The sequence below is a fragment of the Branchiostoma floridae genome, chromosome 15 (genome assembly GCF_000003815.2).
Source record: "Branchiostoma floridae strain S238N-H82 chromosome 15, Bfl_VNyyK, whole genome shotgun sequence".
Taxonomy (NCBI): domain Eukaryota; kingdom Metazoa; phylum Chordata; class Leptocardii; order Amphioxiformes; family Branchiostomatidae; genus Branchiostoma; species Branchiostoma floridae.
In genome coordinates this window covers 17,893,488-17,919,945 of record NC_049993.1, presented here as the reverse complement: position 1 = coordinate 17,919,945, position 26,458 = coordinate 17,893,488, and the positions used below count along the sequence as shown (strand labels likewise).

The following is a 26,458-nucleotide window of genomic DNA, read 5'->3' as shown; positions in this document are numbered from 1 at the left end:
TGTATTTGGTGCTACTTTAACCTGTTTGTTTGCAACCCTTGCTTTGGTTTTCTGTATTTGCTTTCATTTGGTTTTGCTAGCAGATTAATTTTATGATTTTGACTAATTTCTTTATGATCTGTAGATCATGTTTAGTTTTGTCTAATTTCAGTTTTTGATGTTAAGATCAATAGTAACGTTATGATGATCACTGGGTTATATCTTTTTCACTTGGTTTATTATTGTTTGATGTATAATCTTCATGTCCATTTAATTGTATTATGATTTGTAAATTTTCACGGGGGAAGAGTTTGTATAAGCCACATGTCTTTTTTTCCCCCCTTGCACGTTCTGTTGTTTTCTATAATTACTGTATGTTATCATTTTTTCAAGTGCAAAAATAAAATCAATCAATCAATCAATTTACCAGTGACATAAGATAGGGTCAAAGCTGGTTAAGGAGTATAGCTTTCCAATGGGAGTCATCAGCCACTCCGGTAGTCAAACACACTCCTCTGGCAGCTTTTAATACAATGTACTATCTTATGCTACCGTAGGACCTGCTTGGAGATTGACAAAGCATCCATTCTTTTTTGTAGTTAGATCTAGTTAAGCTTTAAGTTAGTTTATTTTTTTACCTAGTTTTTCAAGCCAATGAAAGCATATATTCTACCTTTCAGAAATGTGTGTACTCCCTGAGCCAAAACGCTCTTTGACTATGGGAGGAAATGTCTTGATGATGCCACCGGCTCCGACAGGGCCATCCGGGTCTTCGGAAGAGAAGGGGAACCAGACAAAAGGCGCTGGATCTGTCGGATCTCGTGGGCTTCCGGGCCCACCCGGACCACCCGGGCCACCCGGGCGTCCTGGAGAGAAGGGGCCGGCTGGCCCTGCTGTTACCGGGCCTCCTGGACCTCCCGGGCCTCCTGGACGGAAGGGGCCGATAGGGCCAGCCGGACGCAGGGGGAAGGCTGGTAGGCCCGGGCCTCCTGGAACCGGGGCCTCCTGGTTCGAATTCTAGGGGAATGGTTGGGCCTTCTGGGTTTGCTGTAGACTCTACCAGGCTCCGCAGGTTGCTGAAAAAATAGTAGAAAATGGCCAAATAAGACGGAAAACACGCAGGAAGAGTTAGATTGGCGAGGAGTACAGTTTGCGACCGGCCGGCCAACACTCCTAGGTCAATTAACTCCTGCTAGGCTTTTATTCTAAACTTGGCCAAAGTCCCCTATTCGGCCAGGCGGGAGTCTGTTAGAGACTAGGTCTGCCGGGTGTTGGGGGCAACTTGATCTCGAGAAAGGAGGAACGCGAAAAGCTGGTTGGGCTAGGTCTGTCGGGGCCACACATTGGCAAGTTGGTACCAGTTCTTATGTAAAAGTGGTCACTTGCGTAGGTTGCCTGTACGCTTTTCTTTCTAATCTAGGAGATGTGGTGTGGTGGCCAAAGTCAGCGACAATTTTGTAAAATACGAGCACAGATTCTAACATCATTATTATCATTTTTCATTTTAATAATTCATAATGATAAGAATTTATCATAACATGTAGTTGGGATGATGCGAATACACCGAATAACAATTCAAACAGTAAAATTGCTTCTTGTGCTTCTGCAACTTATGTGTCATAAGAATGTGATTTCCAGTGTTGAGCAACCAGGAATGACTGTACTGTTAAGTTCGGAAACGTTATACTTCAATGAAATACATGTATTGTAATTATGCAAATGGTATACAATGATGCACAGTTGTATAACCTATGTATACATGCCTATGTAAACTTTCGCAAACTTTCACGTCACAAGTATGAAATAAATGTAATTAGCACTTGCATGAATTATTGAACTTTCGCATTAATTATGCAAATTGAGCCCATATCTATACTAACTTGCATCTATCGGTTTCTGTTAATGTTCCGTCTGCCAATGATTACGTTACATGCATTAAGCTCATATTATGGAAAACACTGGAACTATAAATTTCCTCATTGATTTTTTAAATTAATTCCACTAGTTTATTGCTTTCCAAAATCTTGAGTACACATTCCCTACTAATACTTCATTTATTTATTTATTCTATTCACATTTGATTAATGAGTATAGGACAAAAAGCATATCTGCTTATGTGAGTCTTCTGCTCAATTAACATAAAACAAGTAACAATCAAAGTCAACGGGAACTACAACAAATAACAAAGGTTGACATTGAATAAGCTAAATGAGCATCAACGGAAGAAAAGCAAATACATTTTAGTCATACATGTCTGTTTCTCTGATCTTAGTGCCTCAGCACTTACTTTTAATGAAATAGCAATAAAACAACATAGGAATGAAAGTTACAGTCAATCAGTAAAAAAAACTATAAATCGGTAAAACCAATTTCTCTTGATAAAAGTGCAGTGAACTATTATGATAAGCCGTTGTGATTGCATAACACACAGTTGCTTGTCAGCGCTTAGAACATAAGATTGGCATAACATTTTCTTCGGTTTCTAAAATGTAGAAATTTATAATTGTAAGAAATGTATAACATCACACCACTTGTAGAAATTTACAATACCAAGCAGCTCTTAAAAATGTATACACAGAACATAGTACAATTCTGTAAAGATGTCGAACATCGATATCATACAACTCTACATGTAGAACCTCTTACTAGACTGTAAGAAATGTAGGACATAGAACACGACTCTGAATAATGTAAAACATGCCACAATTCCGTAAAAAAATTTACATCATCATAACACTCTTATAACGTAGAGTATTCTACAACTCTTTTAAGAAATGTAGAACATCTCACAACTTGTAGAAAAATGTAGAACATCAAACACGACTCTTAATAATGTAGAACATAAGACAATTCTGTAACTTGTCAAACACCATGCAACTCTAATGATGCAGAACATCTTACAACTCTAGTAATGTAAAACATCATACAACTCTGTAAGAAGTATAGAACATCGCTATACAACTGTAAAACGTAGAGCATGATACAACTATGTACAAAATGTGGTACATCATGCAACTGTAAAATGTAGAATAACATCAACTCTTATAAGATGTCGAACATCGTACAACTCCGTAGAATGAAGCAAATGATGCAACTCTAAAACACAGAACAGCATGCAACTATAAGAATGTAGAACATCATACAACTCTGTAAAATGAAGAGCATCAAACAACTCTAGAAATATAGAACGTTCTCAACTCTGTAAGAGATATAGAACATCGCTATACAAATGTAAAATGTAGAACATAATACAACAATGTAGTGCATCATGCAACTGTGTCAAGTGTAGAATATCAGACAACTCTGTTCCCATAAAGATGCCGAATATCAGGCAACTCTGTAGAGTGAAGAACACAAAACAACTCTTAAATATAGAACATCATACAACTAAAAAATTTAGTACATCATACAACTCTTTCAAATGTAGAACATTACACAACTATATGAAAGTCATGTAAATCAAAGCTACATTTGTAACATGTGTCAACATCAGTGTACATATTTTTTTATTGAATTGTGTCATTATACTGAGGCCCTCTTCTATCCATCACCACTAAATTGTGTTAATTTTTAAATCTATCCAGACTGAAATAGCATAGTGGTGTGTATTTAGACCACACTACGCCGAAAATCATCTAACCCTTGACCCTTACATTTTTTGTGTAAACAAATCGATATCTCCTTGCTTCCCTTTTACTTTTTCCCTTCTTTCCTGGGGGTCCAGGGGGTCCCTTCTTGCCCTTGTCTCCCTTCTCTCCTTTAGGTCCGGATGGCCCAGGCGGCCCCCCGGGAGGCCCCGGCCATCCGGGCGGGCCTTGGAGCCCGCTTTGCCCCTCAGGCCCGCGTGGCCCTCGGTCTCCTTTTGGGCCTCTACGCCCTGGTGGCCCCTGGGTACCGGATTGCCCTTCGGGTCCGGGTTGCCCTTGGTTTCCCTTTGGCCCGGAAACTCCGCGTGGCCCGATAGGTCCGGGTGGTCCAGGAGGCCCCCCAGCGGACCCCGGAAGACCGGGTGGCCCGATAGGTCCCGGCGGGCCCGGAAGCCCAGGAGGCCCGACGACTCCGGTCAGGTTTCCCGGCAAGACGAGCTCCGTCTGTCCGGAAGGTCCCGGTGGCCCTGTTGGGGTCGGTGGGCCCAAAAACCCATTCCCTGCCAACGACCCGTTTAGCCAAGGGAGCACACACATTTCTGAAATGTAGATTTGAGGATGACATGCGTTTGAACAAACAGACCATAGCTAAACCCATACAGTCTACATTTTCACTATTACCAAGAAGCGAGAAGAAGCCGAACTTTTGTGTTAGACTAGATTTGTGATACTTTATATATTAGGATATATATATATATATATATATATCCATGTTTGACTTTTTGTGACCTGTACGTAGCTCAGTTGGGCAAAACTGTACAAAGAGGGTCTTCATTCATTCATTCATTAATTAACTACAAAATTCTAGGATGAGTCTACAATAAACATTAAGTACGAGGGGCGTGCAATAAGTAATGGTCCTGACCCACTTCCAGTTGTCTGATCTAGATGAAATTTTGTATGTGTAATAATTCATATCTCTATGGGTTATGTTGCAAAAGACAGCTCTGAACTAATTGTGGTTTCTGATTTACTGGTGTTTGAACTTAGTCAGGTGCGAAATGGACCAGGTGTGAAATGGAACCAGTTGAGTGTCGCGCAGTGATCCGGTTTTTGTATTTGAAAGGACGCACACCAAAGAACACTTTTGATGAAATAAATGAAACTTATGGTGATGATGCCCCATCATATGACCTTGTAAAACGCTGGCATCCTGAATTCAAACGTGGCTGGAAGTCTGTGGAAACAGCTCCCAGACCTGGTCGTCCCTCTTGTGCCATTGATGAGGCATCAGTTGGAGGACCAACCTGGGGTGTCCTACAAAATCGGTGTCCAGAGCTGCATCAAACGATGGGAGAAATGCATAACTCTGGGTGGTTCCTATGAAGAGAAAGACTAATAACTGTGCCAAGTTTCATTAATCTCCTGCTATGGGAAATGGGTCAGGACCATTACTAATTGCACGCCCCTCGTAATACACCCGTTTGAGAACTTTGGTGCACGAATTTATGCGCAATGATTTCAAGAGACAGTACTCACGCTCCAGCTCACGTTTCAGCTCAATCATTTGCAGTTCTGTCCGTGCAGCAAGCTTTTCAACATCCTCAGATACAGCATTGTCCTTAACTGTGTCAGGAAAGAAAGAAATTAGAACGGTATTAGAAATTAGAACGTACAACTATGTGAAATGCAGAGCATCACACAACTGTGTAAAATGTAAAATATCAAACATCAACACTAAAAATAAACAATATGTCATACAACTCTATAAGATCGTCGTACATCATATAAATCTGTAGAAAATGTAGATTATTTGAGGTCCTAAATGTTTCTAACAACAGTGTCAGACTTCAAAGAGTACAAAAAGTCAGTCGATGATGGTCATTCTAAACAGCTGATGGCCATGCGAATACTTCTTGCAGATATTGTAATGTTTCGTCCTATGGTGTTACGATAAATGTCTTACGTTCCAAGTCAAAGATTCGCAGCTCAGCCCTCCTGTTCCATGCAGTAAGCCTGCCCATGTCGTCAGAGAGAATGACCACTTTAACTGAACCAAGAGAGAAAGAGAAAAACCCATTGCTGACGCTGTACGGTCACGTGTCCTAGGTATTTGGTCATTCTAAACTGATGATGGTGCAACTCTGACAGTCGAGGAAACTCTTCTAAGATGAATTAAATATTTGAATAACGTTGTTCAATATCTTAAAGATAACGCAAGACTTAATGAAATAATGAAGGAAAGAAGCAGGAAATAAATAAATAAATAACCGAATGAATCAATCAATCAATCCTCGGTCGAGCGATACATGCACTACAGTCTTAGATAATTCCTTTTCACATGTCAAGCATCTTTTCTCATATTTTGAAACAATAACAATGACAACAAGTCCCAGTTTGTGTTTAATAACTACATAATGTAGTAAGATGCAATCTACAATTTTTAGACCTAAACCTTTGTAGTTGTATTGATGAATATACGATTCTAATAATTAGGCGAGACCGCAGTGTTGAAATGTGACGCGTTTTTCAATGTTGACACAGAATTCTACAAATTACAGAAAAGGCCCACCTGCAAATAATGGCAAAAGAACGACGGTCATCACGGCGAAGAAGAGGCCTGTGGCTTTCGCGAACTTCTTGAAGAGGCTGAGATATTTCTTCTTCTTCTTCTGGGTGTCCGTCCCAATGTCTGTTGAATCTTGGTGAGGATACACCAAATTTATTTATTGTTTCTCGGATTTTTTAGAAATTTTTCGGATTTTTATTGTTTCTCGGATTCTAAAAAAATATATTTAAAAAATTCAAAGGGTCTGGGGTGAAGATATACACACGGCTTAGATAACACATAACAAAAAACAGCCTGAGGAGTTTAATGGTACGTTTTATACAATGAATCCATTCCTTTTATCTTTTACTAATGTTATGGATAAAAGGCATTGTTTTTAGATTGAAATTATGTGTATGTGGCTCTGAATGGTAATATTTACAGGTTTGTGATAGCAAAATCTGTATCATTTTTTTTCTGGGGACTTTTTTTGTGTTAAAAAAGATCTCAAGTATCCAATGAAACTGAAACATTCTATCCTAATGAAAACAACAAGAACAAAACAGGAGTAATAGTGATAACGTACGATATGATTTCGAAAATAAATAGATATACCCAAAAGTCTGCAGAGAAAGGCCTCAGTGACTACATGGGTTCCTACAAAGGCCCTTAAGCTGGTATCTCGCTGCACTTGGGGCACGGTGTGGCACTACGGGGATCAAAAGATTCCTTAACGAATTTAAGAGACAAAGAACAAATTTTCTTACGTTTTGTGTATTTTTTGTTGTCTTCTAAGTCATACTTTGACGTATTACGCAATATCTAACTTATTTTAAAAAAATGTCGAAAATAACAAAAAAAGTGCCGCGGTAAACGAACCCCGCAGTGCCTCACCGGTGCCCCAAGTGCAGTGTGATACCACCTTTAATGCAGTACAGCGACCGGTAGTGGATATCGAGGTTTTACCTGCTATAGACGCATACATTGTGTTGGGTGTACTCGCAACTTCGTCCGCACTTTCCTGCCAATCAGTCTGATTTTGCTGCGTAGGTGTGGCGTCTGCAGGCGTTACAATAGGATAATTATTACAAAATAACAACATAAGCATGGTTAATACATTTTATAGTAATGAAATGAATGTCGGGTGTATATAGTATATCGGGTGTATTTGCAGTCAGTAGGTACACAATATGCTGCGTAATGAGGCTGACTAATGTGGTCGATCGAGCCGTTTGGTACATTTTGTGATGAAATAAAGAAATACATTTACTGTAGACTATGTATGGCTGCTGTGTGTGTGTCAATGTTGCTGTATTTTGAAATATACCAGTCATATTTCATATATAATGTAATATAAAAAGTATATCATTTTACCTGACTTCGAGGCGTACATAGGGTTGGGTATGTTCGCAGTGGCGTCCGCACGTGCCTGCCAATCAGTGTGTTGTGGCCGCTTGGGTGAAGCGCCTGGGGAAACTGACCACATAAGCATTATTGCATCATAATGAATGAATGAATGAAGAAGACCTTTATTGTACAGTTTTGGCCAACCGAGCTAAGTACAGGTCACAACAAGTCAAGATATATACATATAAAAGTATCACAAATCTAGTCTAACACAAAAGTTCGGCTTCTTCTCCTTCTTGGTAATGGTGAAAATGTAGGACTGTATGGGATAATAAATACTTCTTATTAAGCCTTTTTGGGGCAATGTTTTCTGCTGATAGTTTACAATGTATGTGGTTACAAAATCAGTTAGCTGCCTAGTTTTCACATTGTAATGTCCCTGTTGCTATCCGAAAAAGTAAAAGTCATAAAAAGTAGTACAGCGGTAGGATACCCAACGTTTACCTGCTTTAGAGCTGTACATAGGGTTGGGTATACTCGCAGCGGCGTCCGCACGTGCCTGCCAATCAGTCTGCTGTTGCGGCAATTTGTTGGGTGTGGGGTCTGGATGAAAATTACAAAATAAGCATTGTTAGAAAACAAGTCTCCCTCTGCTTCCAACAAAGAACTTAAACCCAACCTGTTTAGAAATAGCCAACACTAGTATTAGAGTAGACTATTGTTTATAACTGTTCATTGTCATTTGTATATCTCCTATGTTTACACCATGTACTTGCAACTAGCCGTCGGGCATGAACTTGCAAATAAACTTCCATATAAGCACAAATAGCGCACGCTACCTGTAAGGTACGTATTACAAAACCGGGACATGATCGTGAAATCTTCTAACCTTCTCCGGCGCCGTAGACAGGGTTGGGGAAATTCGCAGTGCCAGTGGCGCCCGCACGTGCCCGTCGATCAGTCTGGTCTTGCTGCTTGGGTGTGGCACCTGTGGGAAAATTACAAAATGATAAGAAAACGCCCTCCCTTGCTCCATAACATGCGAACAAGGCAAATGTGGTAGACTTCACCCCTTCACATGCGTCAAAGAGACAAGCAGAGACAAATATACAGTATCGGCAGTCTGACAGACGGACGGACAATACTTTTAGACAACTCCTTTGAAGTGAAGTGGTAAACGCGCAGTTACAAGTCTGTACCGTTCTACAAATGCAGAAACGTCGCAACGACAACAGAAAGTACGACATTAAGTGAAAAAATTGAGAGAAAAAAACAAGTTACCTCCTGTGTCACCAGTCTGTGACTGCTGCTTCCCTCCAGACATGATGCCGCTTGTCAGGTTTCTGCACAGCAAAAACACGTCCTACACCTGCCACGGTGTTTGTCGACTGAATTTCTAAATAACCAACAACTTGACTGAATGATGTTTATTAGAAAAGGGATAAAAGAAAAGCAGATTTGATAAACAACAAGAACACAGCACCCGAGTAAGACATATTCTACTGAATAGTCTGCGAAACTAAATATATAAACTTTGTACTTTTTTCCCAAGAAGCTTGCTGAGTGATCTGTCTGATTTCCGAGAACGGCATGTAGGCAGACTCATTGGTCGAATTACTTATTGCCATGCTAAAATTATTATTATCGAATGAATGAATGAAGACCTTTATTGCACATTTTTGCCACACCGGGCTTAGTACAGGTCACAACAAGACATGTTGAAAAGATACAGTTAACAGATACAAAATGACACTATTGCTGGATAAATTCAACTTCTTCTCGCTTTTCTGTTATAGTGGAGATAAAAGAGCAGATATGTTTTATGATCGATGCTTTGTCTAGTTGCATTAGGAATATGAATTTTTGTACAGAACTTAGGTGTATGAAATAAGGAAATTATTATCATTGGTTGAGCCGCCAGGTGTGATTGTGTGTGATTGGCAGTTGAAACACAGGTGTGGAATATGCTGGAGATACCATTGTTTCAGTCTAAATGGGGTACTAAGGCTATGACTACTTCTTATTATTACCGATTATTGCCGAATTAGTAAATGTACGTTTTCTCATAAAACACATTTGATATATGTTGTAATATAAACATATCAGGAAAGGGAACCTAACTTACTCTGTGTTGTTGTTTGAGCCATTAAAAAAACATTCTTTTCTTGTGATGTAGCCATTTACCCGTAGAAAAAAAATGTAACAGTCTGAAGTCACCGTAGAGACAGTCCGTTGCGCCATTTTGCACCGGCAGCGTGGTACGTACAGGTCAGTGGTGTTTTGTCTTGTTATACACCTTTCTCACGCGGCGGCCATGATAGATCGAAGAAGAGGTCAATGAGGCAAAATTTTCTAAAATCAGGTCCCATTTAGTTTTCCCCCAAACCACACAAATTTTAATGATATAAGATAGAATAATAAATATTACAAGAAGTGTTATGCACCGAAAGATGTAGCAATTTAGAGTAGTGTAGACTGACCCCATAGTCCCTTAAGAGATGCAAAATAAAAACATAATAATGCAAATTTTTAACGAATTTGCAGCCATTCACCTATTGGTCGATTTCCTAATTGGCAGGCTACCATTGGTCAAACTGCTAATTATGATGGACAGCCTTTTGTTTGCCACATTGAACTCGTTTAGATCTATCATGGCCGCCGCGTGAGAAAGGTGTATAGCGCGCTCATGTGAACCCCTGTTTCACAGCATGCATTAGATGAATAGTCTTTTCTGTTGGGTAGGCAGATGCTTGCCTTAGCAACGAAAAGATGCGTGCGTTGTATAGTCATAACGAGCTCGTTCTTTATATGTAACCCGTAATTCGTTGAATAATAGTAATATTTGAATTCTTTCTAGGATTCAAATTTCACTCCTGGCTGTTCACTTTAACTCAAAATTATGTCATTTAATATATTTTACAATCTACTGTGAGCTTAGGGAAACAATTTAAACTTCGCTGCTTTGTTCTGGTTATACCGAGGCTATCAGTGGTTGGTGTCAGGATGACGTCACAAATTACCTCGGCAACGGAGGCGACACCTTGACGTGGTGCCGGGGCTTGTACCAAGTTTGCCTCCAGAAAATTCTTGTTTCTGCATCAAATTTTAATTGTTTAAGAATATTAGAACCAAAACACACATCTCTCTCGCTGTTGTTATTGGTTGCTATACATTGTACCCTGTACGATTGTTGAGCAATAAATTCATTCATTCATTCATTCAATTACCTCGTACCAACACCCACCCACCCCTCTCCAAGATGCAAACACCGAGTAACACACCGCACACTGTTTAGGGGGAGTCATCCATGTGCTACAGGCATGGCATCTATTTTTCTGTTCCCTTTTCTCATTAATCAACAGTCACCTGTGCACAACTCAATCACACAATGTGTCAACGCAGAAAGTTAATTTCATGCTAATGATCTCGTAAAACGCTAGAAATTAGCATTTTCTGGACTTTTTGTTGTTGCTCTCGCACAGCTTTTTCATGCAGCGGACATAACGAAAACAAGGTCAATGGGGGCAAAGAAACAAAATTTGTTCATCTTGTAAAACGGACGCACACTATACTATTAGGCTAGCCCCTGAGGCGTCGCCAAAACTTACCTATAAGGAACCACAAAAAAGTAGTTACATTGCCCTTGTGTAGAGGTGGTCTAAAGTACAGTTTTGTGCTAGACCTGTGCGTGTTACGGTAGTATTTGTAAATGGTATAAAGAAACATGAAAGAACGCACACTCTCCATTCTGAAACCTGAACATTTTTATTTGTTTTACTTTTAAATCCATATCTGATGCATCTGAATATCTGTTTACGTTCATATTCAGTAATGTTTTGGAACGAAAACAAAAACAAAACAACAGCAAGGAAATACATTGGGAAATGTGACTAGTACATGAAACATAGGGTATAGAGAACATAAATAATGCTGACATAATAAATGCTATGTAACATACAGGTAAATATATGTATAACCATGATAGTTAAACGTTTATGTTTAAGAGTCCAAGACACTGTGACATAAATGGATTGCAAACATGCAACAAAAGACTCAACTTTCTGTCGGGTTAATGCAAGCTTATGATGGAATATATAACAGAAAAAAAGGACACTGGATATATATGGATTTGTACAAATTCAGGCATTATCACTTGTCACTGTTGAACTAGACGAAGGAAACTACATTGTGCCACTGAGAATGTCCAAGGCCTCGTCAAGAAAGTTGACATTTTGATGTAAACCATCTTTCAGCTTCCACAGGACAAAACTGAGTGGTTCTACTTTGCACTGTAGCTAGGTGTCACAGCTGCAGTACTGCACACTGTAGCTAGGTGTCACAGCTGCAGTACTGCAAACTGTAGCTAGGTGTCACTGCTGCAGTACTCCACACTGCAGCTAGGTGTCACTGCTGCAGTACTGCACACTGCAGCTAGGTGTCACTGCTGCATAATGTGAAGAATGCATTTCGAAGCTCAGCCTAGCTGCAGTTCAAAATAAAACCATTTTTCAGTATTGCCCTGAGAAATACCAGCAAGGTAAAAAGACTTGGTTGAATGTCCAGTGACGTACCAACTAGATCAAAGTATCCACAGACAAACATCATTTGTCCAGTGTTTTGGCATTTGACTCATTTGTGGCAATCATTGACCTGTAAATTATGAGGATTTCGAGTTAAACCTTGTTCATAAACACTGTACACATTAAGTACAATAACTATTGAGTACAATACAAAATGATACAAAACAGGTAGCACCAAATACAAGGGGTAGACAGGAGTCTAACACTACTTCAGGACTGAATTCATAAGTTTATGATAACTGATCTGTACTAGATAGAACAGATTGTTACATATATAGTTGAGGCATACTCACAATAGCAAAACTAAAGGATGGTCGAACATCGACAAACTATACACACTGTCAGACAAGAATGATACTGATTCTTTTACCTACAAACTTAACATGGTTTCTTAAACAAAAAAAGCAATACCTGTAACATGTTCTGAGGCTCTTCATTTGGCACATATGAAAAATTGATATCTACAAGACGGTAAGACTTTTCTTTTAATAATCTTAGACCAAATCCTGAATGAAAGATTTAAAACTTCATGTCTCTGAATTCAACAATGAAGCTTTCCTTGATTGTCTGACTTGTAAACAATACCTGGTACTTTTATTTGCAAACTGTAATCACGTACTAAAGTGGTCAATACATGTAGTGGTCAACTGGGTATAGCGCATAGAATTTCTATTACGGTATTTGAAAGTCAAAAGCATGATTGTTATTCCTGTAGATATGTGGCCTATGTAATACTTCAAAGACCTGTACAATGTAGAATAATATGACTCCATTCTGCAATCAGGAACTAGAACCCAATCTACAGTAAGATAAATGACATTGACTTAAAGTTAAAAACTACACTGACCACATGAGAAAGTGGTTAATTTTTGGTTGCCAGGACAGGGCTCGAAATACCACCTGCATATGCAGGTTAGTGCAGGTAAAATTGGAGCTGTGCAGGTATTTCTGGTGTCTACCTGCACTGGTCCATGTACTGGGTTTTATACATATATTTCCTTTGATTTAGATGCAAAGGGATTGTTATTAGCTGCATTGACTGTTACCACCAATCAAGTGTAGAAAAAAACACAGCAATGGTTCCCAAACAATATTAGTGCAGGTAAAAACTTGTCAGGTGCAGGTAATTTTCAATGTGACCTGCACCGGGCAGGTATGCAGGAGAAAGTATTTTGAGCCCTGCAGGACATCACCTTGCCATAGATTACAATATTAACATTGTTACTAGTATCAAGATTTAAAAAGTACAAAAAACTCAACTCAAACAGAATTCCAATTTGTGCCTTTCTATATAAGTACGCATCTTTGGAGGGTGTTGGCAACCTGACAGCTAAAAGTACTCTTGCAATAGCCCGGTATCCAGCCGTAATATAGTTCCCGAGTCTCTTCTCTCCTCTCCACAATTGAGAGGAGAGAAGAGACTCTGGAACTATATTACGGCTGGATATCAGGCTACTCTTGGAATGCTGGTAATCCATAAAGAAATGAAAGTTTTTAAAAAAAGGCAACAACATACACAGTTTTTTCTAAGCCTTACACCAATATATGACTTAAAACAACCCACTTCCTTCAACCCCTATGTACAGAAAATATTTTACTGGCCAGCAAGTGGTGGTAACACTACATGTGTGTTCCATATTCTCGTTGTATCGAGTCCTTTCCTACATACTTATATGCCTGTCACTTTGACAGAATTACACGACCCTCTGAAAGAGTTAACATTCACAAGAGTTCCCAACCTCATGTAGACTGCTACGTATGATGCATTTCAGTGAATTGTAGCAATCACAGTATCCTTAAGTCTATTTCATCTGAAAATTGGCAAATTTCAGGGTCTGTTGAATGTCCTGTCTTGAGCCACTCAAAGGCATATACAGATGTTAGCTTATGTCTCAAGGATATGCTATATCCTTAAAAGATGTCTCAAAAACATACTATACAACGTCTTAAGAATATAGCCTATCCTCAGGACAACATGTCTCAAGAACATCCTTATGATAACATGTCAATGACATTCCCTAACCTTAAGAAAATGTCTTAAGACCAGCCTTAAGATTATATCAGAAGAATGCGCCTTTTTTTATCTTCAAAACCACATCTTTAGAATATGCTATATCCTTAAGAAAACGTCTTGAGAATGTGCTTAAGATCTTAAAGGAATGGGAACCCTTTATCATGAACACTCCACGATGTTCTGTCCTGCTGTTGCCTCCTCATACAAGCGGATGTGATAGTCGGTCGCCAAGGTAACATGGGAGATGCATCCCACAATGCCTCGGGTGTAGTGTCGCCCGGTGTCCATCACAATATTGTTCATGCCACCTGCAGTCAAGAAATTTGTTTAAATCAGCAAAATGACAATCAAGCAACCCTGTTAAGCTTATTTAGCCTCCATACAGCTAGTAGCAGCATTTTCCTTTTTCTTGGCCTGATTAGTGGGGCCCCATTAATCTCCAAGCAGATTCCTCCGGTGGCATAAAACAGTAACATAAGCTCGGGAAGGACTTTAGCTGGCAGAGGGATAAAATTGGCCACTGCGGAATCTGCCACAGAACGGAACGGGTCAAAGGCAATTATCAGGCAATCAAACTGCGTTAGGAAGAAGGTGCTAATTACTCCGGGCGTGCGGGGCCAGGGATCCCGTCTCGGGTCAGCTGCAAGAGTTCTTTGTGTTTTCTGTGACAATTAGGGATTTTTTTGTTTTTGTTTCTTTGGTGTCAATAACTGACTACGTACTGAAGGAAAACAACAGCAAAACGTCCGACTGAGCACGATGCGACAGGACGCAAATGCAGTGGGGAGGGGGGCGCTGACGTCGATTTACCCAACATTTCACGAAGCTACGGCACCCATTTGTTTGTAGTCTGAGATCGTCGCCGGTCGCCGTTAAAAATGATTCAAATCGGCTTCGCTGCAAATACACGTGCTGATTATGTGGATATCTTTCCAAAATTTCAAGTTCTGTCTACATTTTTACACGCCGATTTCTGGCGTCAAAAGTGACGAGCGTGGGTCCCTGAACCAAATCCAAGCGTATTTGATCGGTAAAGATTCGAAGTTGCAGACAAGAAAAAATGACACAGGAAGTGTTTAGTTAAAACACAGCTTTTATTGCGAGATATATACAAGTAACAACTAGTAAATATAGTATTATTTGTGTACAACTAATAATTTCATATGTCGATACGTTGTCTTCGTGCGCTGTGATGTGGTCTGCTCCAGCGATCTCGGGGGGAAGCCCCCGCTGTGAACTGGCGCGGATCGCCGCGTTTGTCCCAGATACTGGCTCGGAAGGGTTGTAAAACGATAATCCTGGCCAAATTTAGCCAATTTGCACGTTGGAGGTAAGTGGATACTAGGAGGAGCAGAAACACGTTTCTGAAAAGATCGCCCCTCCCGCTGCCTTTGACCCGTTCCATTCTGTGGCAGATTCCGCGGTGGCCAATTTTACCCCTCTGTCGGCTAAAGTCCTTCCCCAGCTTATGTTACTGTTTTATGCCACCGGAGGAATCTGCTTGGAGATTAGGGCCTCATAGTAGTGGGGCGCAAAATCTAATCATTACTTTATTTTGCCAACACTCATAAACACACCATTAAGTTCCATCCTCAGCTTCTCCAGTTTTGCTGTACCCAAACAAAGTATAGAAACACATGCAAACAGGCATCCAGCCAACTACAAACAGACCAAAAACATAGTGTTCTTGGTAAAGCTAAAAAATTCATTTTATTATTGAATTGTGTTAATGAATCATTTGAAACGTTACCTAGGTAGAGGCCTGAGTTGGTGTTGAGCTGCTTCAGTCTGCCTGGGGAGGTTCCGGGGACAGGGTCAAGGTCATCTAGAATCAGCACCGCGTTGGGGCCGTCCCTGTAAGGGCAACAAAGTGCAGCAAGTTAAATATTGCTCAGTCTGGGTCACAAATAACACGATTTATAGCTGTCAATAGTTTCATCAGGTTGGTATATCAATTGAACAATGTCTTATTCATTAAACAAACTTAGTAAAGAAGGTTGTGTAACAATTTTTTTACTGTGCGATGACAACAGCTAGACCAAGCAAACAATTCTAAATATGTTTATAACAGTTACACATAAAAAAGTACACAATAACAAAATTATTCAAGCAACTGAATAATAATAGATTAAATTTGTGAATGGTCCATGTTTCATGTGTCTCTGTCTTTGTCAGCAACTGGTGCTATCTGAAACATCTGAGTGTCCATCTAACCCATTGCAAATCAACTGGTGCAAATCAACTGGTGCTAAGTAAGTACATGTTTGCATCCCATAGAATGCTCAACGTGAAAGAAACCAGTGCTGACCTTCTTGCCCTGATTTTGTGCCACCTGCCGTCATTAATAGTGGTGTTGGATGACAGCTGGGCCTCCCCACTGCCAAGGTTATACCTGTGTATGCAGCAGAGATACGCAACATCATGGTGAGAAAGCAAAATCATGTTCTTCCTCTGCTTTGAATGTGACGAGCATATGGAAGAGTGACTACCATATAACAGCAAATAACACCGGCCAAGACAGACCATAAACAATACATTCCTATGAATCAGTGGCCTCTTCCATTGACCTCATGAATATAGGACTGTTAATTCTGATTTAAGACATTGTTCTACCACCTCTCACTTTGTATCAAATTTTTTGGGTGGCAGCTTATGTGTCACAGTATAGACTGATTGACAGTACGTACTGACGTAGTACTGATGGTATATTGAAATAACTACGAATGCACACCAAGGCAAACAAACATACAGTCCGAAAAAATTGGCATACGCTAACCTGAGCACCACAGCACCCCCTTCCAGCCCTATGGAGATGAAGTCGCGATGTCTGCCCATCGGCAGCGACCCGCTCCATAGGATCATCCCATCCGCTGTCGTCGTCTTGATCCGGATCTGGAAGTCATTCCTGTTCCCGGACAATCTGGAGAAAATTGGAAAAAAAAAAATCAATTGGAAATCTAGATAAGATTTTCAAAAATCAACCTGGAATTTATCCCTATTCCCCCTGACAATCTAAATTAAAAAAGCAATCTCAAACTTTTATTGTTTATTGAGGTTTTCAGACTCCTGTGTAGCCCATTCAGTTTAAGTCATTCCTCAACAGTTCCTTGACAATCTGGAGAAAATAAAACGTCTGTTTGACCAATTCCAACTGAGTATAATTGGCAAGCTACATGTAGAGGACTACCCAGGCCTGGTATTTTATGGCATTTACAGAAATAGTCTTTCAAGTCTTAATGGCTCTCAGGAATTTCAAAGTAAAATCATCTTTTAAAACAGGACAAGATGAAAACTGGACAAACCTGCATCTGACTAAAATATACATTTACTTCCAAATCCCTTCTAAAAGTCTGTGTAGCAGTTAGGCATGGCATGAGCTTTCCTCAAGAGTCCCTGACTCAGTTCCATTGGAATGGAGTAAAATGTTAGTTCACCTTTATCTGCGGGGTAACCTATAGGGTTAACCTATCTCGATGGACGGAAGTTTCAAATTGATACTTCCAAAATATTGCAGTTTCAAACCACCATCTGTCGACTTGATACCCCTAAATACATCGCTCTTAAAAAGAACGGATCAAGGTTACCCCACTGATAAAGGTGAACTAGCATTACATGTAGGCTCTATTGATGAGTTAAAATGTATGCTCTTCACACACAAAACCATTGTGACAGACCAGAAAAAAAGCAAAAAAAAGCAACTTACACTGGAAACATAGAGTTCTTGGTAAAAGTAACATTAGACCGTGGACAGTTTAAGATAAACCTTCACCTTTTCATAAGCTGTGTCCCTGTGTACTGCATGTAACTATTCCCACTGAACTTTGGCACTGTGACTGGACTTTTCAACTCTAGATGTGGAAAAAAAAAGCATCATACCATCAGAAATTTGACAACAGGACAAAGACCCACTACGATAGTCAGCAAGAGGCAAGAATGGAGACTGCGCAAAAAAAACTACGGAGACTAAAATCTACTCTGACACTCTGAAAGAGAACATTCCGGATGGTGAGAGTTAGGTCAGAGGTCGTCAGGGCTGGAAAGCTGGGTGTAGAGATCGTGATGAAGTTAGAGGAAAGTGGTCTTAGAACGTGCTAGTTCTGAAAAGTGGGGTCTAATTTACACTATAGGAATGCAGCAATTTTATCACCATGATGTACAATAATTATTAAATGACAGTTCCTTTCAAAAAACCCAACTTCCAAAAAAACTTAATCTTTAAAAGACTGCAAACTAAATTTCTTTGACTGAATCAAGGCATCATGATTAATTTTCATGATTACATCAAACTGTTGAACTGTGCTTAAAACATTGAGAATATTTTTCAAAAAAGTAAGTAATGGTGATAGACAAAATGAAGGAATTTAACAGCCAAACATTTGGTTATGATTTTGACTGTCCATTTTACGAAATTTGCATTTCTAACAAACTGAGAAAAATCTGTACTTTGAATCAAAATTTCAACTCTTGTAATGTGCACTTATTATAAGGTGTTCACAGGGCATACACAGATTTTATAAGATTTGTAACTTTTTGATACTACATGTATGTATATGTCCTTCAGGAACCAGCATGAGAACTAAAACCAGTTTTGAGGATGGCAGAGGGTGTATGAGTGTGATGTGAAGGTAGGAGAGACAGCCACACACCACCCCACAGCACACAACTCTTGCAGAGGAAATAACCAGGACTGAACAGGCATTATCTGGTCATTATCATTGGCATGCTTTATACTGGGATCCTGTATAGTGTGGATGGGCAGGTGTGACACCAGTAAAACCTGTACTGCTTTCGTAAGTAAAGGTAATGGGTACTTTTACATATATTTAAAAGAGGCTGAAGATTTTGATGATCATTGACTTTTAAAGACAAATATCTCAGCGTCTGTGAACTTACAAAGTCAAAACTGAAATGAAGATACCTTGATTTGATTTACATGTGTAGATATAAGCATGCTACTTCGATGACATGTGAAGTTTTGCAATTGTACATTTTGCAAATTTTGTTGCAAAGATAATTTCAAAAAACGTTAAAAGATTAAATCCTGCATTTCAATTCAAGGATTGTTTTGTATTTTTCAGTGCTCTGTTTGTTTAGAAAATAACATTGCATGCCTTACTTTTTTTTCTAAAGCCCAGGATAAGAAAGATTTTAGGCTGAAAGGTCTGAATTAAGTCTTTATATCTGTACTATAGTTTCTGAAAGATGGGATATTTCCGTTTTCACAGGTGTTGCACTTGCCCATGTGATTGCCACGTCCCTTGATTTCATTAGTAGTTCTAAGTTCTAACGATTAATTAGCAGGATCACGAGGATTTGACGGCCGATCGTAGCGAAAGTCCTGTGGCTGCGGTACCTGGTGCGGGGGCCGCTAAGGGGTTTTCCAGGTCGTAGGTCAAGAGGTCGTCGAACTGTGTAACCACTACTGCAACCTTAGCTGTTGGGGAGGGAGGCACACCCAGGCGCGGGGGTTAGCACGAGGTCACCTTTATCTGTGGGGTAACCTATATCTGTTGTTTTTAAAAGCAGGGAATGTATGGATATAATTCTGTCAACGGACAATGGCTTCAAATTGTAATATTTTAAAAATGTTGCTACTTGAAACCGCCATCCATTGTCTTGATATCCCTAAATACCCCGATTTTAAAAGCAACGGATATAGGTTACCCCACGGATAAAGGTGAACTAGTGTTTTAAGCCACAGCAACTCATTTCCTTGGTTCTCAGGTGTTTCCCACTAAAAATGAAGCCAATAGACAAAAAATAGAAATTTAATTCCCTTGAACTTAAAATTTACATACTGGTTCCAAAACCCCCAATTTTTTTGGGGGGGGGGATGTGCTGTATGCCCCTGGAATCTAGATTCCTCCTATCTTTGGTGCTCAGTATTTTCTACAAAAAATTGACAAAACAGAAAGAAACATAGTTCTGGGTAAACCTTGTAACTCATGTCAATTTCTAGTGCTACCTTCGAATGTACATACTTGAAGAATTTGTCCTTAAGTCTACAAACTTGAAGACAAGAATTTGTCCTTCGCTCCCTGCTTTCATGTTTAATATTTTCCATTTCTTTCAAAATCCGAGAACCAAAGAATTGACTTGGTGTAGCCCTTATTAGCACCTGGATCTCCCTCCCACACAATTGGTGTGTACGGTAAGGTCATGTCAACACTGGAGACAACAATGTTAGTCAGATGTCATGGACAAAATAATACACAAAAACTACAACTACTACAATACACCTTTATCCCTTACAATAATGGAAATTGGAAAGTTTAGAATATCATGTCTATCAGGTATTCTTTGTCATCTTTTCATAAAAATCAGCATGCAAAATCTATGCTCATGACAATGTTAGAATTTATAAGAAAGTTAGGCTCAACAAATTGCAAGCAGTAGACTCACAAAATTTCCAGCCTTATTGAGTCGAAAACCTGGTGAGCCAGTTTCTTGCCTTCTCCAAAATATTTGATTTTTCAGAATGATGTTGGGCACAGTAATTCTGGAACAAGTTGAACTGTAATTTCCTACACAAAAAATTGGACTTACCCAAATTTTTGACTGATAAGCTCCAGTCTTTATCAAGGAATAAGCAATCCACTGCTGCCGTGACGCCACGTTATGCAGATAGAACACGTGACTCAGTAAGCAGTGGATCATAAGTTGCAGGATATCTATGGCGTTGAAAATTACAGTTCAACTTGGTCCAGAATGACTGTTACCAAGTTTTGAACACAGATGAACTTTCAAGTGATGATGTTAGTAAATGTTTGTTTTATATCAGTGTTAGTCCTCAGTCCAGTCTGCTTACCTTTCTCACAGTCCATGCCGTGATAGCCGAGTGGACAGTTACAGCTGTAGAAGTCGTGATCGGGCACGCACAGCCCCCCGTTCACACACGGGTCCCCCACGCACGGGTGGTCAGCGTTTGCCACGTTCACGCCAACAATCGCACTGGAGATCAGGTCCATGGGGCTGTCGTTTATTATGATCTGTGTGTACAAAATAGAATGAAAATAGTGGTTAACCGATTTTTATATGTACATACTTCGTACTTTGCACCCCTTGGATACCCTAATTCCAGATAAAGGGTTGTCCTATGTATTTGATTTGTCTTTCATCTTGTTCATGTGTCTTTGCCCTAGATTCAGGAAAGGTGATTTTGAACAAAAACAAAGAAGGAAGAGAACATGAACAAATCATCAGCAGTGTGAAGTAGAACCGGCTAGTATTGCCCTGGTGAATGTGACAAATGCACGCACATCACGCCAAACATGAATCTTGAGTCTGATTGAGTCCAAAAAAGTAATTAGAAAAAGTTGTGATTTCCTTTGTTGAGATGAAGGCAGCAGTCGCTAGATCAGCACCAAGGACAGGGAGGTTGGCAGCAAAATTGGAAACACAATTTGAAAATTCCCTTTGAGATCTACAGTCAAAGCCGATCTCTTTGTGCAGCCAACTATCTCTACATAGTCATAGGTCACATTGAAACTGTCTCATCCAATTCTATACAGTAAAGACTAGGGTGGGGTATCGGTAAGATGTACAGGCACAAAACCATTTTTGCTGGTCCGACAAAACCGGACCTGACATATATCAGTGGAATGGATTTTGGACCAAGTAGGAAATGATCAGATTATACATCATATCAGAAGGGGTCTACATATTTTGGCACTTATGGGTTCAAGAAAATAACAAGTGCAAAGTAGAGTAGATAATGTTTAGTAGACATGGGGACCAAATTTCTACAGACTTAACATGAAGACAGGGTTTTGAAATGCCAATGGACATCAGATAGTCGCAAGTCGGTCCACTCTTTTGAGCAAATCCCATTTAAAAGTTTTCACAAACAATTAGGTCCAGGTTCAAGTCTGGACTGGGACCCGATCCTCTGGACCTAGACCGTACCTGTACCCAATTTTTCTGTACCAGTACCCACCCCTTGTTACAACCCCCTTGTTTGGATCAATCACACTTGTTCCTCAACCATTTTTCCTAGTCCTTCAAGTGGTTGCTGAGACAAAGCCTGTACCTTTTGTATATCTCCGTGGAATGGTTCGTACACTCCCGAGTATTTAGCCACCTCCTCGTAATCAGCCACCCCCCCAACGTACAGGGGGGTGATGAAGCTGATCTGGGAGAACCCCCCCTCCGCTGTTCCTGAGACAGGGGGGTTGTAGTCGACCGTCATGAGTCCGTCCCGTGCTGTTCTGGACAGGACGACTCTGTGCCACTCACCCATAGTCACAGGCTCCGCACTCCTGTAGGAGAGATAGAGAGAGTCAATAATAATTATTAGAATAAGCTATGTAATAAGTACAGAATCCTTTCTTTTATTTCTCTAACTGCAAGTATGAAAACATAAAATGTTTTAAAAAGTACCATCACAGAGAACAACATTACTATTAGTAAGTTAGTTGGGCAGTAGCTTTTTAAAAAAATTGATTAATGTTGCAGTTTTTTTCTGGGCAAGTTTATTCCATTACAAAAGAACTTTGTAAGAAGCATCAAGATTGAAGAAATTCTATACATATTTTTCACCACTATGTAGATCTAGTGTCAACTTTAACAAGATTCTGGCGCTTTGAACTCTTTAAATAATTTGAAAAACATTGATTTGCAGTTGCTCCCTATCTAGCTAGCCTTCAACATCTTTATCATTCAACATCTTTATCATTCAACATTTGTAACCCACATGATAATAGCTGGTCCAGTCCCACAGTTAAACCTTAACTCCAGAAAGCCATGATCCAGCACCAGAGACAGGAAATCCCCGGGCCTCTGTCCTCACTATTGCTACATTCTTACCTTTTTTCTACACATTTTCTTCACTTTAGAATATCCGAAAACGAAGGACATAAACTTTTAAACCTTAAACCCACCTTATAATAGCTGGTCCGGTCCCACAGGCCACAGTCAAACCTGAACTCAAGAATCCATGGTCCGGCACCAGAGACAGGAAAATCCCTGGGCCTCTGTTCTCTCTGTTGCTACATTTTTATCTTTTTTCTACCCATTTTCTTCAATTTAGAATATCCGAAAACCAAGGAAAGAAACTTTTAAACCTTAAACCCACCTGATAATAGCCGGTCCGGTCCCACAGTCAAACCTGAACTCCAGCAAGCCATGGTCCAGCACCAGAGACAGGAAATCTCGCTGGTTCTGGACACTTCTGTTTACACTTGATTTACACTATATCTTTACACTAGATTAACACTACATTTTTACTTTAGTTTATCTGCAAACCAAGGAAATGAACTCTAATTTAAACCCACCTTATAATAGCTGGGCCAGTCCCACAGTCAAACCTGAACTCCTGGAAACCATGGTCCAGCACCAGTGACAGGATATCTCCCTGGTTCTGGACACTTCTGTTTACACTTGATTTACACTATATTTTTACACTACATTTTTACTTTAGTTTATCTACAAACCAAGGAAATGAACTCTAGTTTAAACCCACCTTATAATAGCTGGGCCAGTCCCACAGTCAAACCTGAACAGGAAATCCCCGGGCCTCGGTTCTCACTTTTGCTACATTCTTACCTTTTTTCTACCCATTTTCTTCACTTTAGAATATCCGAAAACGAAGGACATAAACTTTTAAACCTTAAACCCACCTTATAATAGCCGGTCCAGTCCCACAGTCAAACCTGAACTCCTGGAAACCATGATCCAGCACCAGTGACAGGAAACCCCTGTTCCATCTATCTGCACTATTCCTACATTTTTACCTTTTTTCTACCCATTTTCTTCACTTTAGAATATCCGAAAACGAAGGACATAAACTTTCAAACCTTAAACCCACCTGATAATAGCTGGTCCGGTTCCACAGTCAAACCTGAACTCCAGAAACCCATGATCCAGCACCAGTGACAGGAAACCCCTGTTCCATCTATCTGCACTATTCCTACATTTTTACCTTTTTTCTACCCATTTTCTTCACTTTAGAATATCCGAAAACGAAGGACATAAACTTTCAAACCTTAAACCCACCTGATAATAGCTGGTCCAGTCCCACAGTCAAACCTGAACTCCAGAAACCCATGATCCAGCACCAGAGACAGGAAAATCCCCGGTTCTGAACACTTCTGTTTACACTTGTAACTAGATTTTACTTAATACGATATCTGCAAACCAACGAAATAAACTCACCTTATAATAGCCGGTCCAGTCCCACAGTCAAACCTGAACTCTAGGAAACCATGATCCAGCACCAGCTAGAGGAAATCCCCAGAACGTTTCCTAGATTTCTGCTTTCACATTAATCTAGAATGTCAGGAAACCAGGGGAATAACCTCTCATCTTTTACCCACCTGGGCCAGTTCCACATTCAAATCTGAACTCCAGGAAGCCAGGGTCCAGAAAAAGCGAGAGGAAATCTCCAGAACTCCAAATTGGATTTCTACTTTCACCATAATATAGAATGTCAGGAAACCTGGGAATAACCTTTCATCTTTTACCCACCTTATAATAGCCGGTCCAGTCCCACAGTCAAACCTGAACTCCAGGAACCCATGATCCAGCACCAGTGACAGGAAATCCCCGGGCCTCTGTTCTCACTGTTGCTACATTTTTACCTTTTTTTCTACCCATTTTCTTCAAGAAAATAAACTTTTAAACCTTAAACCCACCTGATAATAGCTGGTCCGGTCCCACAGTCAAACCTGAACTCTAGGAACCCATGGTCCAGCACCAGAGACAGGAAATCCCCGGTGCCATCTGTCCGCAGGGCTGTGTACAGAAGAACTCCGTTCCTCGCGGCCGGCCTGAAGACCACCTCGATCTCGATGAAGGACAGGAACTTGGTGGTGAGAGACGGGTAGGCCGAGTAGGCAGAGCGGGAGGAGTTGAAGAAGGGGATGCTGAGGTCCAGGTCTGGAAGAAAAAAGAGTTTGAAAAGGTTTAGCATATACCAAGACTGCAATGTTTCGAATATTTTCTGGGAAATTTTGGTTTCAAAATGCAATCTGTGATCTCCTAACAAATGTATGTACCAGAGAACAAACGTGAATTTTCAGAAATTCGACAAAGGAATTCACACGTATAGTACCAAGGGATCTTTGCGTCATACAGGAGTTTGCAAGTTTGGGTAGGCTATATGATAATAACGTTAATGACCCGCCTGTTCCTCGGTGTATATGGTGTCATAACGCCTGGTCCTTTGCTATTTTGTTTTGGCATCCGTCTGTCTCGGAAGACAATGGTAGGCAGACAGGGTGGGTTTAAGGCGACCCGTCTGCCTGGCCTGCACTTTTTAAGGTGAAGGAGGGGTGTGCACTTCCTTCTCCACCACCCTCTCGTCCACTGGCGCACTAAGTCCTACAGGGGCAATTGTTTGCAACGTGTAAGACGGCCCCAGCAGATGCAGGTTTGTTATTTGGAGTTTCCGTCTCCTAGGAGGACTTCCGACCAAGGATGTAAGGGGTTCCTCCTACCCCTGACTCGTGTGTCATGGCGGGTGCGTCATGCCCGAACATGCCCCTATGGCCTGTCACCACAACAAAGGCCTGTCACTGCCACTAGCCGAAGCTATGTACTCATTTACACCTGAGTTAGGTGAGGAAAGTCGTGTAAAGTGCCTTTCCCAAGGGCACAAGATCGGTGACACGGCAAGCGGATTTGAACCCGGGACCTCTCGGGCCTGAGACCAACGCGCTCCCGATCGTGCCACGCGGTCCCACATACAGGAGTCCCACACATAAAACATATGGTTTAATGAGGTAGTTATAGCAAGGCGTTATGACACCATATTCACCTCGGGGTGGGTCATTAATCCTTAATTCATACTTGATTACAACAAAAGATAAATTTTGCTTCTTTAAATGTTTTCACAAATGGAATCCCTATTGATCAACTGAAATATAACTTAAGATTGTTGATTTTCTTGTTTTATTTTATCTCTGTCAGAAGATTTGGGATCTCAAATGGACGTTAGCATATCAAAATCAACCTAGTGAAACTCCACTATCTGGCAAGTCAAAGCAAAAAAATCAAAAACAGATGCTGCAGTGCTAATCAGAAGTGTATCCTATATTTAGAGAACAATTAAATAAAATAAAATAAAGTTGGTGTAGCCTTATACAAAACCTAACTATCACCAAGACTTACCCTGTTCACAGGCAGTCATCAAGAAGCTGACTGTGACACAAACTTACCCTGTTCACAGCTGGTCCCTGTAAATCCCAGGGGGCAAAGGCAGAGGTGGGAGTCAGCTGACCCAGCCACACACTTGCCTCCGTTCCGGCAGTAAACGTAGTTACAAACTCCCTCGCTGCACTCCCCTATACAACAATATGTATTGGATACAAATGAATGAATTCTTTATTTCAGGTATGCAACCCAAAGAAAATAGTAATACAAAAATAAGCACACAAACTATGCACACAACATTTTATACACATTA

General features: G+C 40.3%; 2 protein-coding genes and 1 long non-coding RNA gene across 4 annotated transcripts in view; all 3 read right to left on the bottom strand.

Annotated features, from left to right (window-relative positions):
* Positions 1-3,614: 3,614 nt before the first annotated feature.
* Positions 3,615-4,163, bottom strand: LOC118431599 (collagen alpha-3(IX) chain-like). The gene has a single exon (XM_035842841.1). It carries the CDS (start codon positions 4,161-4,163, stop codon positions 3,615-3,617), a length of 549 nt encoding a protein of 182 aa, XP_035698734.1.
* Positions 4,164-5,112: 949 nt separating this feature from the next.
* On the bottom strand, positions 5,113-6,263 carry LOC118431693. Its single transcript, XR_004832996.1, has 3 exons — positions 6,139-6,263; positions 5,533-5,616; positions 5,113-5,192 (listed from the first exon to the last, which is right to left on the bottom strand). It is a non-coding gene; the product is annotated as an uncharacterized LOC118431693 (long non-coding RNA).
* A 7,227-nt stretch (positions 6,264-13,490) lies between these two features.
* The window catches only part of LOC118431892 (pikachurin-like), an 83,447-nt gene continuing 70,479 nt past the window's right edge, over positions 13,491-26,458 (bottom strand). The window contains exons 8-17 of one of the 2 annotated variants that reach the window (XM_035843315.1): positions 26,211-26,336; positions 24,687-24,930; positions 22,085-22,313; positions 20,864-21,044; positions 19,409-19,489; positions 17,825-17,903; positions 16,832-16,975; positions 16,364-16,447; positions 15,806-15,909; positions 13,491-14,363 (exon numbers count right to left, since the gene is read on the bottom strand). In XM_035843315.1, the coding sequence (XP_035699208.1) occupies positions 14,215-14,363; positions 15,806-15,909; positions 16,364-16,447; positions 16,832-16,975; positions 17,825-17,903; positions 19,409-19,489; positions 20,864-21,044; positions 22,085-22,313; positions 24,687-24,930; positions 26,211-26,336 (1,421 nt within the window). In that variant the 3' untranslated portion in view covers positions 13,491-14,214. The remainder of the gene's footprint in view (positions 14,364-15,805; positions 15,910-16,363; positions 16,448-16,831; positions 16,976-17,824; positions 17,904-19,408; positions 19,490-20,863; positions 21,045-22,084; positions 22,314-24,686; positions 24,931-26,210; positions 26,337-26,458) is intronic. The other variant, XM_035843316.1, reaches the window with a different exon arrangement.